At 36.9% G+C, this 17,015-nt stretch overlaps 1 protein-coding gene across 3 annotated transcripts; it reads right to left on the bottom strand.

The window, feature by feature from the left end:
* Positions 1-413: 413 nt before the first annotated feature.
* aldh3a2b (aldehyde dehydrogenase 3 family, member A2b) lies at positions 414-16,467 on the bottom strand. 3 transcript variants are annotated; one of them, XM_084136933.1, is made up of 11 exons: positions 14,755-14,896; positions 13,323-13,485; positions 13,008-13,239; positions 6,408-6,493; positions 6,063-6,271; positions 4,905-5,022; positions 3,200-3,341; positions 2,933-3,099; positions 2,749-2,848; positions 2,386-2,624; positions 414-1,439 (listed from the first exon to the last, which is right to left on the bottom strand). In XM_084136933.1, the coding sequence occupies exons 2-11, from the start codon at positions 13,482-13,484 to the stop codon at positions 1,422-1,424; spliced, it is 1,473 nt and encodes a 490-aa protein (XP_083993059.1). In that variant the 5' UTR covers position 13,485; positions 14,755-14,896; the 3' UTR covers positions 414-1,421. The 3 variants fall into 3 exon arrangements, with proteins under 3 accessions (XP_083993059.1, XP_083993061.1, XP_083993060.1); XM_084136935.1 differs by lacking the exon at positions 14,755-14,896 and adding an exon at positions 16,304-16,467 and having other exon boundaries at positions 1,286-1,439; XM_084136934.1 differs by having other exon boundaries at positions 1,286-1,439; positions 14,740-14,879.
* Positions 16,468-17,015: the final 548 nt, after the last annotated feature.

Genomic DNA, 17,015 nt, shown 5'->3' with positions numbered 1-17,015 from the left:
TGAATAGGCCATGTCAGCAGTAAAAAGCACAGAGCGTGTTCAGTTGATCTGCGTTAAACTCCATGTTAATGCCTCGTCGTTAAAACACATGACGCATTTATGCTAAGCTATTGTGACTCTTGTACAACCCTTCACAGAAAACTATGACGAGTGACTGAAAAAGTGCTTTTGTTTGCGTTTAAAAATGATTCATTTTAGTTAATGTGTCAGTGTGTCGATTTAATTGGAGTCATCCACAAGAAGGAGTACATGTGAGCATTTGTGTATTTGTGTAGGAGGACAACAAAGAGCCAGATAAAGGAAAGAAGAATACAACGCAAACAGAAGCCATGACAAACATGACAGACATTCTTCCACCTGCTACACAGCCAGTGAGATGCCAGAAGCTACGCAATTAAACCAGAAAGCCCACATGCAGCTGTGTAAAAACAAGTTTATTGTTACATTAAAAATTATGTCTGTGTCATAAAAGTATCTCAAAATCTATGGCATTACTATAAGGACTAAAAATGCTTTGATCCGTCAGATACACAACATACAAATTTTAGCATATATTATTAGAGTGAAATGGTTGTCAGGTATATTGTAGAAATATTTTTAGGAACGCATTACATATATGGTGCAGTTGGTCTGCTTTCTTAAAGATATAGTTCACCAAAATCACCCTCACGCTGGTGCAAACCCATATTGCAGTCCCCATATACTTGCATTGTGTGGAAAAAGAGCAGCGTAACTATTATTCAACATTCCTTCATTTGTTTTTCAGAGAAAAAGGAAAGACAAACTGGTTTGGGGCATCATGCGAGTGAGTGAGTGAACTATCCATTTTAAAATGAAACATTCAGGATAACTATGTATTCTGTATTATATTAATACAATAATACAAAATATTATTATAATTATTATAATATTTTCATCATATGAAACAATCCTTCATAAATAAATCTGGCCGAACCACATAACTGCAGCACAAACCGCTTGTTAAGCCTTCACAAAACTCACAGTTAGACCTGAAATGTGCATTTCTTTAAAATGCTGGACATCTTATTCAAAATACATATAAACACATAATTAGTGTGTTTATATATTGTTTAAGAAAAAAAATATTATTAAATCTACTCTGAGTGACCTTAATTTCCTTCATTAAAAATATCCCATACATGGACAGGATGGCGAGCATCTGCAGAAAAAAAGGTGTATTCTAAAATAAACACTGATTAAAGTGCTTCAGATATCATAATTAGCATTAAAACTGCATGTTAGTTTAAATGACCTAAAATGCATCATTGTCATAATGATGGAAATGAATCATGGCCATGATAATATAACGAAGGCAAAGGAGAGAAGCAGCACTTCTGTAGGAGTTTTCATCTGACCCAGGTCTTCTGAGTGGAGGTAAGATTTCTTCATATTGTTCATTATTAATCAGTAAAGTTTCTCTGTAAAAACAAAAGCAACAACAAGAAGAGTCTGTCAGGAATCAAATGTTCATGAGGGACTTCAACCAAAAACTGAGAGTTTTAGCTCTGACATCTGATTGGATGAGCCATGAAATTCTGTTTTATAAAAGTTTCTCTTTACAAAAAAAAAAAGTGTAATATTATAAACGTTTATATGTACAGTATAATAACATACTATGATATAATATAAAAATATATTTGATCATGTTAAATCATATATATATAAATGATTAAAAATATTTTTATATATATATATTTATTCATTTATTTATATATATATATATATATATATATATATATAGTAGGATGTTAATAAACTATACCACTTGTTTATTTTGATAATTATTAATTATACATTTTATTCATTGAACACTGGTGTCTTCAATCATACTGGTATATCCGTTGTATAAAAATATTATATCATATATATTTAATTCTATAATTAATTATTATAATATAATAATATACTATAATATAGAATAATATAAAAAATATTACAAAATAATATATATAAATCATGTTTATATAATAATATATGGAAACAATTTATACTAATAATATGTTAAAAAAAACATTATCAGTTGGTGGAAGAATTGCTTATTTTGATTATTATAAATTCTATTGAACATTGGTGTATTCCATTACTAGTGGTATTAGTATTGTTTTATAAAATATATATATATATTATCACTATATTTTATATGTATAATAACATCTATATAACATATAATACAGTATATTAAATATTACAAAAACATATTTTTGTAATAATATTTTTTATTTATATATATAAAAAATAAACCTTGTATGCTTATTTATATATACAAAAACAAATCCATGAAAAACTAAATAATATCAAATGACTTAAATAAAAAATCTATGATGATAGTTTTAAAAAATCTTATTTCACATGATGCTCAGTTACCTGTAAAATCACTGCAACAAAGACCGCCAGCAGAGCCAGCAGCGCCATGCGGCCCAGACTGCCAAAGTCGACGTGTTTGAGGATGAAAAAGCGTGCCCAGCCCAGCTTATCTGCTGTATGTGGTGGATAACGCATCTTATTCACCCCCTCCATCTTCAGCTGTTTGATCAGACAGCCGCGCAAGTGGCTCAAGTGGTCAAAGCCGTACTTGCCATGATAGCGGCCCATCCCACTGTTACCTGCAGGGGGAGTCCAAGAGCTGAGCTACAGTACACATCAAAACATCACATGCATGCTTCTGCAGCTTCTTCAGAGACTCTCCGAAAAAACAAAAGAAGTTTACTTTGAAAAAAAAGAACTCACCAACTCCACCAAACGGCAAGGAGCTTACAGAGAAGTGCATCAAACAGTCATTGGCCAACACTCCACCACTAGAGGTCTCCGCTATCATGCGCTTGATCAGCTGTAATGAAAGAACAGATCTGTACCATTGTCTTAAGCAGAACATGATTTTTCTCTATATAATGAATGAATGATCAGTTTAAACCTTGTTGTCTGAAGAGAAGATGTACAAGGCAAGGGGCTTCTCTCTCTGGTTGATGAATTTGATGGCTTCATCTGCACCGCTCACTGTCAGGACGGGCAACAGAGGCCCGAAGATCTCATCCTGCATCACCTTGGCATCCGGCTTCACGTCCCTTAAAACTGTAGGAGCTGTGAAGAGATGCATGTTGAATAAACACCTTATTCTGCAACACGGAAGTACGCTGTTTTCTGTTAGTGACTTAGCATTAGCAATGCAGCTAAAGTTTACCAATGTAGCACTCTGACTCGTCGTTTTCACCCCCCACAGCGACGCTGCTGTCCTCCAACAATGCCATCAGTCTCTTGAAGTGGCGCTCATTGATGATGCGTCCATAATCCAGACATTTTTTGGGGTCTTCGGTATAGAATTCCTGATCATCACAAATGAAAGCATGTATTAGCTCATTTGACATTTTATATTTGTAGAATAGTGATAGATTTCATATATACATGAAATTTAAACATTTTCATCAAAATAAAATCTTTTTATTTGCTTATTTGCACTTTTTATTTAGACACCACTAACTGCTTAAAGGGACAATGTGTGGGAATTTCTCCCATCTAGTGGTGAAATTGTATTTTGCATTCAAACGAATTGTGCTCTACAGCGCCTCACGTTTTCAAATGCGTGTTGCATCTACGGTAGCATTTATGTACCAAAAAGCTATGACAGGTTGTCTTCTACAGAATGCCTTCTTTATTCGTTATATTTTTTGAAGTACGTGCATTGTTAGAAAGCATCATTATCAGCGCCTTCTCTACTTTACTCAATAGCTGCTATTCATCAAAGAGCCTGTTTAACTTAACTATAAATGTTCTACTGTCTATATAATAAAGTTCACAACCAAGCAATGAAAAAAAAGCTTGTAATTAAGACCGTAACATTGACTTACCTGTCGAGAAGAAAGCAGGCAACTTCAGCGTCTCTTTTGAAAGCTTTCTCCTGCATTAGCTATCTAACTACATTAACCCTTGTTTTGTAATCTCCGGTCACGTTTCCTTCTACGGTCTATTTTGGACTTTTTCGACGACGAGGACTCCTTATCCTGTGACTCAGCATATGTATGGTCCTCCATTATAAATAACCGTGCAGTGCAGCCTTTTAAACTTGCCGAGGCAGTGACAAGCGCCTCTCACTGCTCTGCTCCTCCGCTTCTGCTGGTTTCAGTCATGTGATGCTGGTTCTGAACGAAAACGCGTTGTGGAAACGCGTTGGCTTAGTACTTTTTGTCCCTCTCTGCTATTATAGTTTTTCAAGATGGCGGAACTACATGGAAGCCTCCGTGGACCTACCCGTCCCATGTATATAAAGATAATAAATTCTTCGTTTACGAGGATTAGTCTGATCATTGGCAGTGGTATTTGTGCACCATTGAGGACATATTTATGAATAAAAATATTGATTTTAGATAATAAAATACCTAAAAAGCTACACATTGTCCCTTTAAATTCCAATCCGTTCATATGAATGAATATATATATATATATATATATATATATATATACAGTCTTTATATGTATATATATGAACAGAGTGGAATTTAAGCAATTATGGCCCACCACTCCAAATATAGAAATTGACAGCAAGAATAAATCAATTGAATCAGCTTCAGAATCTTTCAAAATTTTCCTAACATATATACTAGTAATCCATACCTCAAACTTTTCATTGTTAGCCTTCTAAATCAATAGAATTATTGGTAACACTTTACAATAAGATTCAATATTTTAATGATAGTTAATGCATAAGATATCATTAACTAACTATAAATAATTTATCTCAATAAAATATTTGTTATCACATTTAATTTAAAAATATGCTATTGTTAGTTCATGTTAGTTTAAAATGCATTTACTCTTAACATTTGCACACTGAAATGCTGAACTGTATCAATATAAATGAACTTTCATTCACAAATAACCTACATACATACTTTAATATTCTTCTTGATCTCTTCAATCACTCTGTCTTGTATACTGGGGTCACACAGTATGTAGTCCGGAGCAATGCAGGTCTGACCACAGTTTGAATACTTCCCCCATGCAATACGCCTGTAATGTCACAGAGAACATGTGTTCAAAATCATTTCACAGATTCATTGCATACAAACATTCAAGATTAATAGAGTGCATTAGTGTCCGCCCACTTTTTCAGCGGCGTTGGTTCCGGAAGTATTTTTTACATTCATTTCTCCCATAGGCATTTCACAAAAGTCTTCGTTAAACCGTTAAAAGCCATGAACCAAGCCAATCAGCTACGAGGTGAATCATAACATATCAAACTTTTGATTTGAAGCAAAAGTATTTGAAAATCAGACAAAAATTCAAAGGTAAAAGACTGTGTACTTAACGACTTTAGTGAAAGAAAGAACCACAATCCCATGAAGCATTGCGAACAGCGAGCAAATAAAAACGAGAAATAAAAAAATACCAATTGAAAATGCTGATTATATATAACAATATATTTTAAGTTAATTGCAAAATATGCATATATAATCAAATATTCAAGTATTTTGAGAGCATAGGAAGAACGACTTGATTACGTCATTTGCGGCGCATCATGGGAGTGGGCGGAGCTAACGAGATCTTTTGGTGCGTTTTACTTATTTCGACTCTGATAGGTGGAATTTTCTGTACAGCATCATGGATAATGTAGTTCTTACCCACGAATTTAGCTGTTAAAGGAATAGTTCACTTAAAAACACAAAGGAAGATATTTTGAAGAATGTCGGTAACCAAACAGTTGATGGACCCCATTTGGTCTCGTTTGGTCACTGGCATTCTTCAAAATATCTTCTTTTGTGTTCAGCAGAAGAAAGAAATTCATACAGGTTTGAAACAACTTGAGGGTGAGTAAATGATGACAGAATTTTCATTTTTATGTAAACTATTCCTTTAAACACGATTATTTTAAAACTAAGTTTATAATAATGTGGGCTAACGGCTTCAACAGAAGCAAATACTATCGATTAACAACCTCATAGCTCACAGTACAACTGTCTTTAAAGGTTTCTAAGTTGTCGTCAAAATGAAGAGCTCATTTAAGGATTGTCGTTTTACTTCCGGAGTCCGACTGTTGTGAATGGACTGACCGGCATGCGACGGCGAGGTCACAGTTGTTGTCGATGTAGCACGGGCTCTTTCCGCCCAGCTCCAGAGTGGACGGGGTTAAGTGTTTCGCAGCAGCCTCCATGATGATTTTAGCCACTGTACCGTTCCCAGTGTAGAAGATGTGATCAAACCGCTGCTTGAGCAGCTCTTGGGTCTCTGTCACCCCACCGGTGACAACAGGGTACAACTCCTGAGATCAGCACCATCATATAAATAAATTACACTGTATACTGATTCAAATGTATAGTTAGGGTTACTATCCTTTTAATTTGGTTAATTTAAATTATAAACCAATTTGTAATAGAAATGTATGAAAGAAATCTTACTTTGTCCAAGTACAGTGGTAAGAGATCCTCCATTACTTTGGAAGTGTGAGAACTGACTTCAGATGGCTTGATCACAGCTGCATTACCTGTCAAATTACATAGTATTAATTCAAATATGACAATATTATTATCAATTTTCTTAAATATTGACAGGCGTTTTGTATCTCCACATGTTAACTTAGTAACACCCACTGATCTATATAAATTATAGACTATAAAAAAATATGATCTGTAATAACTTTTAACACAAACACTTCAAATTTATCTCTGTTTTGCAAACCTGACTTTTCACTTAGTAAACGGTGACTAACAGTCTTCAAGACAGATAACAGACAGAGGGATAAAAGCTGAAGCTATCTCTGTATATAGTGAGAGTTCAAACGAGTTACAGCATTTTCAAAAAACTTGCAAATAATGTGCATAAGTTAATTCATGCATTATTCTTAAAATGGGACAATAAATAAATAAATAGTTTTAAAATCTAAAGTATTTCTAGGGGTTATTTTTGCAAGTGCTGACATTGTTGATAGTGACTAAGGGAAAGGGACAGTACTGTACTTTGGTCTGTTGGCACAGGGCAGTTTCACATAAGTAGGACAAAGTACAGAGTAACACAGTTATCCTTAAATGAGCTCTTCATTCATGTTACTAAAATGTTTTTTTCCCGTCTACAGTATAAAAACTGAGGAGGAGAAGATGTAAAACCGATTGTTCAGACAAATGCCTCATATTTAATGTTTTAAAGTGGGTGGAGAACGTACAGTCACATACACTGGGGTTCATAAGTCTCAGACCACAATGGTCAAATGGTCACATCTGGTATTCAAAATCTAAATTAAACACTTTTGACATTTTAAAAAGTTATGATGTAAATAATTAAGAAATATTTAAAATGCTTGATTATATTTAGATCACTAATTAAATCAGCAAATTTAATCAGTGCTGATGAATAACACAATTATCAGGCTTTGCACATTTTTGTGGTTCATGCAGCTCTAGTGCTGCTATTATTAAAGGTGCAGTATGTTATTGCTCAAAGTCGTTGCTGAACATAGTTGATATTTAAAATCAACACAAACAAACACACCCCTCTCTTCATTGCTCAGCCTCTAAAGCTCATCCTCCAATGCTAACCGCCCAAGTCGGTCTCGAACCCCGATCGCTGGCATGCGAGGCCGATGAAACAAGGACAAGGACGCTAAACAGTAAACACTGCATTCTCTAGCAGTCATCAGTCTGCACAGCTCTCACTAGCTGGCCTCCTCACACATGCAATGCAAGAGTGGAAGTCTGTTTATCGTAGCAGAAGTGCAACAAAATAATGCTTCGCGGAAAATAAAGCGAAGATGATGAACGAACGACAAGGAAGCACAAAAAATTAACATACATACACAAGAGTAAATACAAACAAGAGCTGGTTGTTAGTTGTGTGATGGATTTTTAATAGATAAGATAGTAAACTAAATTTTAATCTAACCATGATATTAAAGGATTAGTTCACTTTCAAAAAAAATGTTGCGGATAATTTACTCACCCCGATGTCATCCAAGATATCCATGTCTTTCTTTCATTAGTTGAAAAGAAATTAAGATTTTTGAGGAAAACATTCCAGGATTTTTCTCCATATAATGGACTTCAATGGCAACCAACTATAGCAATGTTCAAAGAAGGTTCAAATGTCCGTCTGAATGCAGCTTCAAAGTCTCGACACGATCCCAGTCGAGAAATAAGGGTCTTACCTAGCGAAACGATCGGTCATTTTCAACAACAAATAATATATATATATATACTTTTTAACCACAAATGCTCGTCGTGTACCATCTCTGAGATGTGCCATGCATTGCGTCATCACGTTGGAAGGGTCACGCATAACATCTATCTAAGTTATTTGCCTGTGTACTCCGGTTCAAAAAGGTAGGAAAGGGCGAAAAATTCCATCTCCTTTTCTCCTCCAACTTCAAAATCGTCCGACATCTTTGTTTTAATTTATTATTATTGTTCTTTTTATTTATTTTCATGCCCTTTCCAACGTCATGACGTAATACGTGGTGCATCTCAGAGATGGTACAAGACGGCATTTGTGGTTAAAAATGTTTAAATTGTTTTTGTTTTGTTTTTTGAAAATGACCGATCGTTTCGCTAGATAAGACCCTTATTTCTCAACTGGGATCGTGACGAGACTTTGAAGCTGCATTGAGACGGACATTTGAACCTTCTTTGAACATTGGTATAGTTGGTTGCCATTGAAGTCCATTCTGTGTAGAAAAATCCTGGAATGTTTTCCTCAAAAACCTTAATTTCTTTTCGACTGAAGAAAGAAAGACATGGATATCTTGGATGACATCGGGGTGAGTAAATTATTAGCAAAAAAATTTTTGAAAGTGAACTAATCCTTTACCAATTCTAATATATAAACCTTACTTCCCCTTTTGGTCTAACATTCTAACAACTTTGGACAGAACGTACTAAAACGTTCTGTTCTTTGTCTATTTGTGTTATGGAGAATTCTCAAGTGCTGACCATGACAAAATCAAAAATACACTGTCTGTATTATGTCATGATATATTGAGTAATCAACTGAGCTCTTTTTGCTTATGCCAGTAACAGAGGGTAAAAAGGTGGGGGCTTGCTTTACCAATTGAACCAATCATATTGATAAAAGGTGAGATGAGTTAAGTCATGAGTTATTGTATTCCATTTGCTGGTGGGATTCTCTCTGAAATTTGTCTGAGATCGTCCGGCCGTGCTTCTTCTTGGGGGAGATTCTCTGAGAACTGCTCGGGAAACTCTCCCGGCCGTGATTAAAGCATCTAAAGGACATTTGCTGAAGTCTGTCTGGTTATTATTGCTGCGCAGCAAGTTAGTTAAGGGAACAAGTTAGGGATTACTGACTCGGCCGACGTCGACTGTAGAAGCGCTAGAGTATAAATATTATTGAACGGGGACGTCGACTGAGACGAGACCCAGAGAAACTAACGTTGACTGTAGACGCGCTAGAGTATAAATATTATTGAACTGGACGTCGACTGAGACGAGACCCAGAGAAACTAACGTCGACTGTAGACGTTTGGAGACGTCGATTGTAGACGAGACCCAGGTAGACTAAACGTCGACTGTAGACATTCAGGGACGTGGCTCAGTGGTTCATGTAGGTTGTCTACAAACCGTAAGGTTGGTGGTTCAATCTCCGGTTCCACCTGACCAAGTGTCGAGGTGTCCATGAGCAAGACACCTAACCCCAGCTGCTCCCGACGAGCTGGATGGTGCCTTGCATGGCTGACACCGCCGTCGGTGTATGAATGGGTGAATGTGAGGCTATATGTAAAGCGCTTTGGTGGCCATAGGTCTGTGAAAGCGCTATATAAATGCAGTCCATTTAGGAAAAATCTACCACAATTTTGCGGGCCATTCTAGGAGTCCGAGGAACGAGGAACCACGTTGTCTTCATTCTGCCAGACTGCAGAACCCTGTTCGACAGAGGGACCATTCCAGACGGGCTAAAAGGACTTAAGGTTAAGGTAGACTTCACACTTTAAAAATGCTTCTAAATTACTTAAAAGGTTTAATTGAATTTTGGATTCTGTTAAGTAAAATCTTTAAGAAAACTGGTGATCACATTTAAAATATTTAAGAGTTGAATATGTGTTTCCCTTGGCTATTAAGGCCAATGATTATGGTTAAATTCAACCAAATTGGTTGTGTGAGAGTGCGCCCAGAAAGCTGTTAATGAAACTTTGTTCCTGCAAATAGCAACTTGTCATGCTGGAAACCAGATTTGGGAAGGAAAATACCCAGAGATGCTGTAGTAATGCAACTTTGTGTGAGCACATGGCTTGTGATTTGTTTTACTGGCCATGTGCTTGTGTTTTTTGTCATGTTTGGTGTGGGCACATGGCTTGTCATGTGTTTCCTTGAGCCATGTGCTCACACAAAATGAGACAACAAGAAAGCACACAGCTAGTGAAAAACACAAGTTGCGTGCTGCACAGTACAGCAGCTCCAGACAAACAATGACACTCAAACCCAGTGTTACTCACGTATGGAGCGGATTCAAAGCAACCTCTGTGTCTGTTTTCAGGCCTTTCGCTTAGCTCTCTCCAGCGCTGGACAGCTTTTCTAATATTAACACTAAAGCTCTTTCCTGATCATAACCCAATATTCTTATGAGCTTTTATATTTTGTAATGTCTCTCAGCCATCCCTCTTTCTACAGTCTTTCTTCAAATCTCCCTCTTGCTTGTTCTCTCTCCTACACTGTTTCCTAATGCTGCTTGGCTACAAGTTTGTTGTTGTGTCGGTCTGACCAACTTTTAAACAGCGTTTTTCAAATTGTTATTAGTGACACCAGTGGCCGTTAAGTAAACTGCGGCTAGCAACTTTTTTCACACACAACATACAAGAGACTGAACGTTCCCAAAGACTACAGAATTACACAAGACGCATCACTCTGTTTTGAATGTGGAAAAGTGCAACGCTCAATATGGTGGAATAAGTCCCGCCTTCTAAATAATAGCCAATCGCCGATTGGTGAAGTCATCGCGTCACTGCAGCTGCCGTTAGAAGCTCCGGTTCCTATAGAAACTAGAGGTCAACCGATATGGGTTTTTTCAGGCCGATGCCGATCTTTTGAAATCCGGGTCGGCCGATGGCCGATAAATGCTGCCGATTTATTTTGGCCGATATTTGGCCGATTATGTGCTTGTTTTTAACCTGTATTTGAAAGAAAATGTAACACAAATAATTACTTAAGATAGACAAGATTTCTCAACAAAAACACTTATTGAACACCAATCTGCACTTGTACAAAAGACAAAAAGACTTTGAGATATGTTTGGTAATTGTACCTGAATGAATTGAAAATTAATTTGCTACATTTCAGATTAATTATTTGTTTCCTTAAAATTTTAATTAACAGTAACTTAAACAACTTTGCAGTTTGAATGATGTCTTGTATAAACAAAATGACGGAGTATGTTTTTATGTTTCCACTGTTCGATCGCATCCGCGCCTCACACACACACACACAAGTAAACACTTTGCGACTTTAAGGACTTTAAACACACGCGACTTTTCGATCGGCGCCCGCGCCTCTCTCTCTCTCACACACACACAACATATTCCAGCATTGCAATCTTTACATCGCAGCCTGCTTCAGAGCTAAGGCGGAGCTACAGATTAGGTGTCCCTAAAGAACCCACGTATCTAACAGTAGTTCCGCATTACATTAATTAATTTGCACGCGAGTTTTATTTATTTTTATACCATGTATTCTCCGTGTAAATTTATACACCGAACCGTGACGCCCGTACCGTTACGGTTGAATACGAATATACATGTACCGTTCCACCCCTAGTCTACAGTGAAATACAGTCACACTTTACACTGCCAGCATTTTAACCGTGTTTAATCCAGCTACTAGCTAACGTTATGCTAAAGTTAGCTGCTGACTAGCGTCACATGCAGCGAAGTTTCTGTTATTCTAACGTCCGTTTTCAGAGCATCCAAGACAAGCACAAGCTTAACAGTAGCACCGAAATGAAGCACAGAAATCCGCATTGATATTCGGTCCGGTAGATAACGGTCGTTAAGGCACAAGTGCCGTATTAGCACCGGGTCTGTCTATAGCTACCCAACCCTAGCAACGACGACGCTAGCAAAGCCAGTCCTTCACTGGCATATAGTGCGTTGGTCTCTTTTTTATTACTTATTTCTCTGCATTGAGTGACAACCCTCTCAAATATAAGACACACAAACAGAACAAATAAAAGTCTCAGATTCTCTGTCTGTAATTGCAAAATTATTGCTTACTTATTGTGACATGATTGATAGCAACCCTTCTGCTGTGATAATGCAACCTCAACTACGCTATCAATATACAAAGTAGCCGAACGTCATGTCGCCTATTCATATTTTTTGTCGAAGTTGGCAGTAACATATCAAAAGTTTTTAATTAAATATAAAGGAGTTTTCTCCAAGGAACTTAGCTCCTTCCTTAGGCACTGGATGAGTTCTGCTCACTCTGCTGGGGAATGACTCTAGGCGCAGCGTGTGTCGAACACGTGTTCCACAACAACAACAACACTAGGCTGCCCACAGATGCGCCCGCCTAATAATCGGCTTGATATAGCCTACTTGGATATTGGCCGATGCCGATTATGTTAAAAAATCGGCCGATTAATCGGTCGACCCCTAATAGAAACAGTCAGACGCATGCTTCCACTGCGCATTAGCTTGATCCAGCCTGAAAATTTTTGTTTTCTGTCATGATTCGAGCGTTTAGAAACAAAATGTATGAGACAGTTGTTGTCAGATTTCATTGGTGATTTCAAATATGACATTCGTAAGCTTGGAAAACAGTTTTGGAGAATTTGATGTTTCCCCATTCAAAGAGACAGGAGCTGCACTTGCATGCCCGAGAGGTGTTTCAAAGATGGCCGCCGAGTGAAATGACTTGTCTTAAAGGGACTTTGACGTGCCCCAATATACTCACTGCAAAGTTTTTTTCTGTTCTTCACTAAAAGTAAAAAAGGGGCTGGATATACCTTTGCAGCAATATAATGTTAACGAACATTCTGATGGTCCTTCGATAGACCTCGATTACCTGCTGCTATAGCTCCAATGAGGGGCCCGATGGTGACTGCCCAAGGGTAGTTCCAGGCCCCAATGACCAGCACTACTCCCAGGGGCTCAGGCTGGATGTAGACCTGGTCTGAGATGGTCATCATGCTCTTGCTCACGGGTCGAGGAGCTGCCCAATCTTTCAGCTTTCTCACAGCCAGGTTAATCTCACTCTCCAGACCCAGAGTTTCATACAAAGGAGTTCCAAATTCACTCTGTCGCCAAATATATAAAGCAAATATCACATAAGCAAACAGAGTTTAGAAGTGGACAATACACAAGTGGATGGGTCACCAACCCTTCTGAGATCCTTTTTGAGGCCCTCTGCGATTTCATCCTGTCGTTCTCTGACAAAACGCAGCAGGTTTTTTAGCTGTGTAATGCGGTACTCCAGTGATTTGCTCCGGCCGGTGAGAAAGGCCTTCCTGGCACGCTCCACTACTTTCTGCTCTCGAGACATACTGTGAAAGGGGAAGTCATTCATTTCACTCTGGTTACAATTCTGTCACATTTAGGTAAACTTCACACAATGATCTCATGTCAAGTCACCTTCATTTATATAGTGCTTTTAACAATATAGATTGTTTTAAAGCAGCTTTACAGTGATAATAGGAAATTACAGTTACAGAGATTGTTTTGGCTTTACAGCAGCTCTAGAATAAAGTTATTGTCCAGCTAAAGTTAGTTTTGATTGATTCATATAAGTAAGGGCCAAGTATAACATCTATAATGGTTTGACATCTGAGCCCTTGAAAAGTGAATGTGGAACAAACAAATATTTCCACAACTGTTGCATAATATCAGAAATCAGACCCAAAACTCATGACCCAAAACTTTTCTTCCTAGAGACATTACAACACAGTGGTCTCTGCATGTTTAAAATGTTTTCAAAATCATCCCATAACATCTATTCTATTTTAATGATTTAACTTCTGTCATTTCTACTTAGTTTTCAGAGTTTCATGAGCAGTTCAATTCAAAGTGGCTGAAAAAGTGCAAAGAGCTTATCGCTGCAGTTTATAACTTTGACACCACTTTGATTAAATAATAACTGTTATTATTAGTTATTCTGATCATTTAATAATCTAAATAAAATATATAATAAATAATCTAAATAAAATATACTACTAAATTAATAATAATCCTATACTACTACAATAATAACAATAATGATTATTATTATTACTAGCCTATAGTAGTATTTATTACAAGTATGTAATTAATAAATACCTGTAGATGAATAGTAACGAATAGTTACTAATTAAGTGATCAAATGATAAAATAACCAATACTGTCATAAAACTATTGACAATAGTTAATACAAAATAATAACTGTGTAACGTTTGTACGTGACAGGAATGCACCGAAGAAGTTATGCAACACACATAGCGGGATATGAGACTGTCATACTAATGCGTGCATGCAGAAACACATTGAAATCAAGCATTTATTAGCCGTCCAAAGTGTTTCATATTAGCCTATAGCTCCTTTCTGAATAAGATTACATGTCTATATGCGCTTAATCTCTCATTGTCTTGCGCAGTTGCAATTACAAGTTTATAACAGGCTGGAATCACAGGAGAAGAAACGGGATGAAACGGGTTAAATTTCCTTGAACAGTAATTTAGCCTATAACGTTACACGACATCGCCGCAGTCGAAGCCTAATAGAACATCGATTAATACGCTTTCGAGAAGGACAACGAAAAGCCTTACGTTTCAGTACATTACCTTCACAGTGCACACAGTGCGTCCAGTCCTTTCGCTGTATATGCTATGTGGCGATCAGATAAAGCCTCCGGATCAGATAGTTCAGTTGAGCTGAACGATTGTAAACATTAAACATTACAGTTCCGTTAACAGTCGAGGCTGGAGCGGAGGGGGCGGAGTCTCGAGAGTGGGCGTGGCCACGTCGCCCTGAGGCAGTGTATTTAGGTACAATAAACACACTCACAAAGGATTGACAAAGGATCAGAGCATGCATTGCAACGCTGCATTTGGGATAGGCTATTGCGTCAGATATCGTAATCTCAGAATTATGCCTACTCTATGTGCTTTATTCTTGGCCAATTGAAAAAAAAACTATTACAAAGATGGAAGTCAGATTTTGTCAGTGAAATATTGCACAGAAACAGATAATGATAAACAATGTAAAGGCAACTGTATTAATTATTTTTATGAGTCAATGACAGAAAAATGAGACTGTGCTCTCCCAGTGGTCACAAATGTGATAACTTGCATGACTATTTGTCCTGTGAGCATTTATATGAGCAATCTTATATTCATATATTACTTAAATGTAACACATTTTGTAGCCTTATGTGTATGGCATGTTTTAAATGGAGCTTTGATATAAATCTTATCTTTCAGTGGAGCAAACTGCAGTTAAAGGGATAGTTCAACCAAATTTTGTCATCATTTACTCACCCTCATGTTCTTCCAAACCGGTATGAGTTTCTTTCTTCTGTTGAACACATAAAAGAAGATATTTTGAAGAATGTTTGTAACCAGACAGTTGATAGACCCCATTGACTTCCATTGTAGAAAAAAAGAAAAAAAAAGGAAAGCAATGGCTAACGTCAATTGTCTGGTTACCTTCATTCTTCAAAATATCTTCTTTTGTGTTCAACAGAAGAAAGAAACTTATACAGGTTTGGAACAACTTGAGGAAGAGTAAGTGATGACATCATTTTCATTTTTGGGTGTACTGCCCCTTTAAACAGTGCCAATTATACAACAATTTAACACCATATCAACATGTTCACATGAAAACAAGACAGCTTATAATACATCAACAATTCTTTTTAAACCCTTCAAACTTAAAAATAAACTACAGAAGAATTTGCTGATCATATTAAACAGCTTGGTTCTGCAAAGCTAATCGTTCAACATTTAAAGCAATACAATATTTAGGATTTCTTTTGTGCCTTTTTTTGGACTTAAGTCCTCTACATTTTTAATGGTCAGCAGGAAGCAAACCGCATGTTAATTGGTCACTTTTCATGCCAGTCACTCTTAACAGTGTTTTACCTTGTTGCTACAGACTCTAGAGTTGTTGTGTGTCATACTTTTTTTTTTAAGAAGCTAAATTATAATTATAAAATTATAGAACTGCTTTATCAACTAATAAACTGCTTTTCAAATTGCAACAGCAGCTGTGAAAACAGTTCCTCGTCCACGAGGATCTGTGCATAATCTATCATAGCTCCTTCTCTTTCAGGTGGATCTCACTGGCACAATTTTGGCTTTGTATCAAAAATTCTTCTCAGTAGCACTATGCCTCTAAAGTATGAAAACTGGCTGAACTCCTTGAAATATTTCCCCAAACTGACAGACTAAATGGCAGATGTCTCCACATCAAACAAAGAGCCGGCCTCAGGTGTTTGCGGACTGTGAAGGGAGAGGAACACAGCTGCCATGACACGTCATTTGCACCATTGTGACACTACTGTTGCCCTGGGCACAGGAAAAGACAGAAGATCCATTGGAAGGAAAATATATGAATGCAAACACACACGTACCCACATACCAGGCATATACTGTATGGACTCATGCACTGGGTAGACAAATAAATTTTGTACAAGGATATCAAACCATAATGTATAGAACCATGATAGCAGGCAGTTATGATATAGCTAATTAGGAAGTATGTTAAGCGTGATGTGGCATGTTGCTATCAGCATTCTTCGTGTTATCTGAGACTTTACCCATTCAGAACAAGCCTAAAAGTGAGTTATAGCTTTAATTAGAGGATATCGTATGCTTGAAACTTGTGTAATTGTATATGTGCACTTGTAGCATGCATCACATCTTAAAAGCATATTTTAAAAAACTGTACTTGCAGATATAATATTAATGAGATAAAAGGCCCCTTAAGTATAAAAAGAATACATTTTCATGAGAATGTTTCTTAACACACTTAAGTACAATTTTAGGAAGTGCACTTATTTTGATCTGTTGACTAACATACTTGATTATAATGTTTGCTGTAG

This window comes from Abramis brama, assembly GCF_963993115.1.
Source record: "Abramis brama genome assembly, chromosome: 15".
Lineage (NCBI taxonomy): Eukaryota > Metazoa > Chordata > Actinopteri > Cypriniformes > Leuciscidae > Abramis > Abramis brama.
The sequence above is the reverse complement of the archived record's forward strand: the minus strand, read 5'-3'. Positions and strand labels throughout refer to the sequence as shown.

Bases quoted from the DNA above. Each gene is read 5' to 3' on its own strand.
- aldh3a2b (XM_084136935.1), bottom strand. From the start codon at position 13,484: ATGTCTCGAGAGCAGAAAGTAGTGGAGCGTGCCAGGAAGGCCTTTCTC. The intron at 13,240-13,322 runs GTTGGTGACCCA...ATTTGGCGACAG, and splicing joins TCAAAAAGGATCTCAGAAGG to AGTGAATTTGGAACTCCTTT. The intron at 3,342-4,904 runs GTATGTATGTAG...TGTGATGATCAG, and splicing joins AGATCAAGAAGAATATTAAA to GAATTCTATACCGAAGACCC.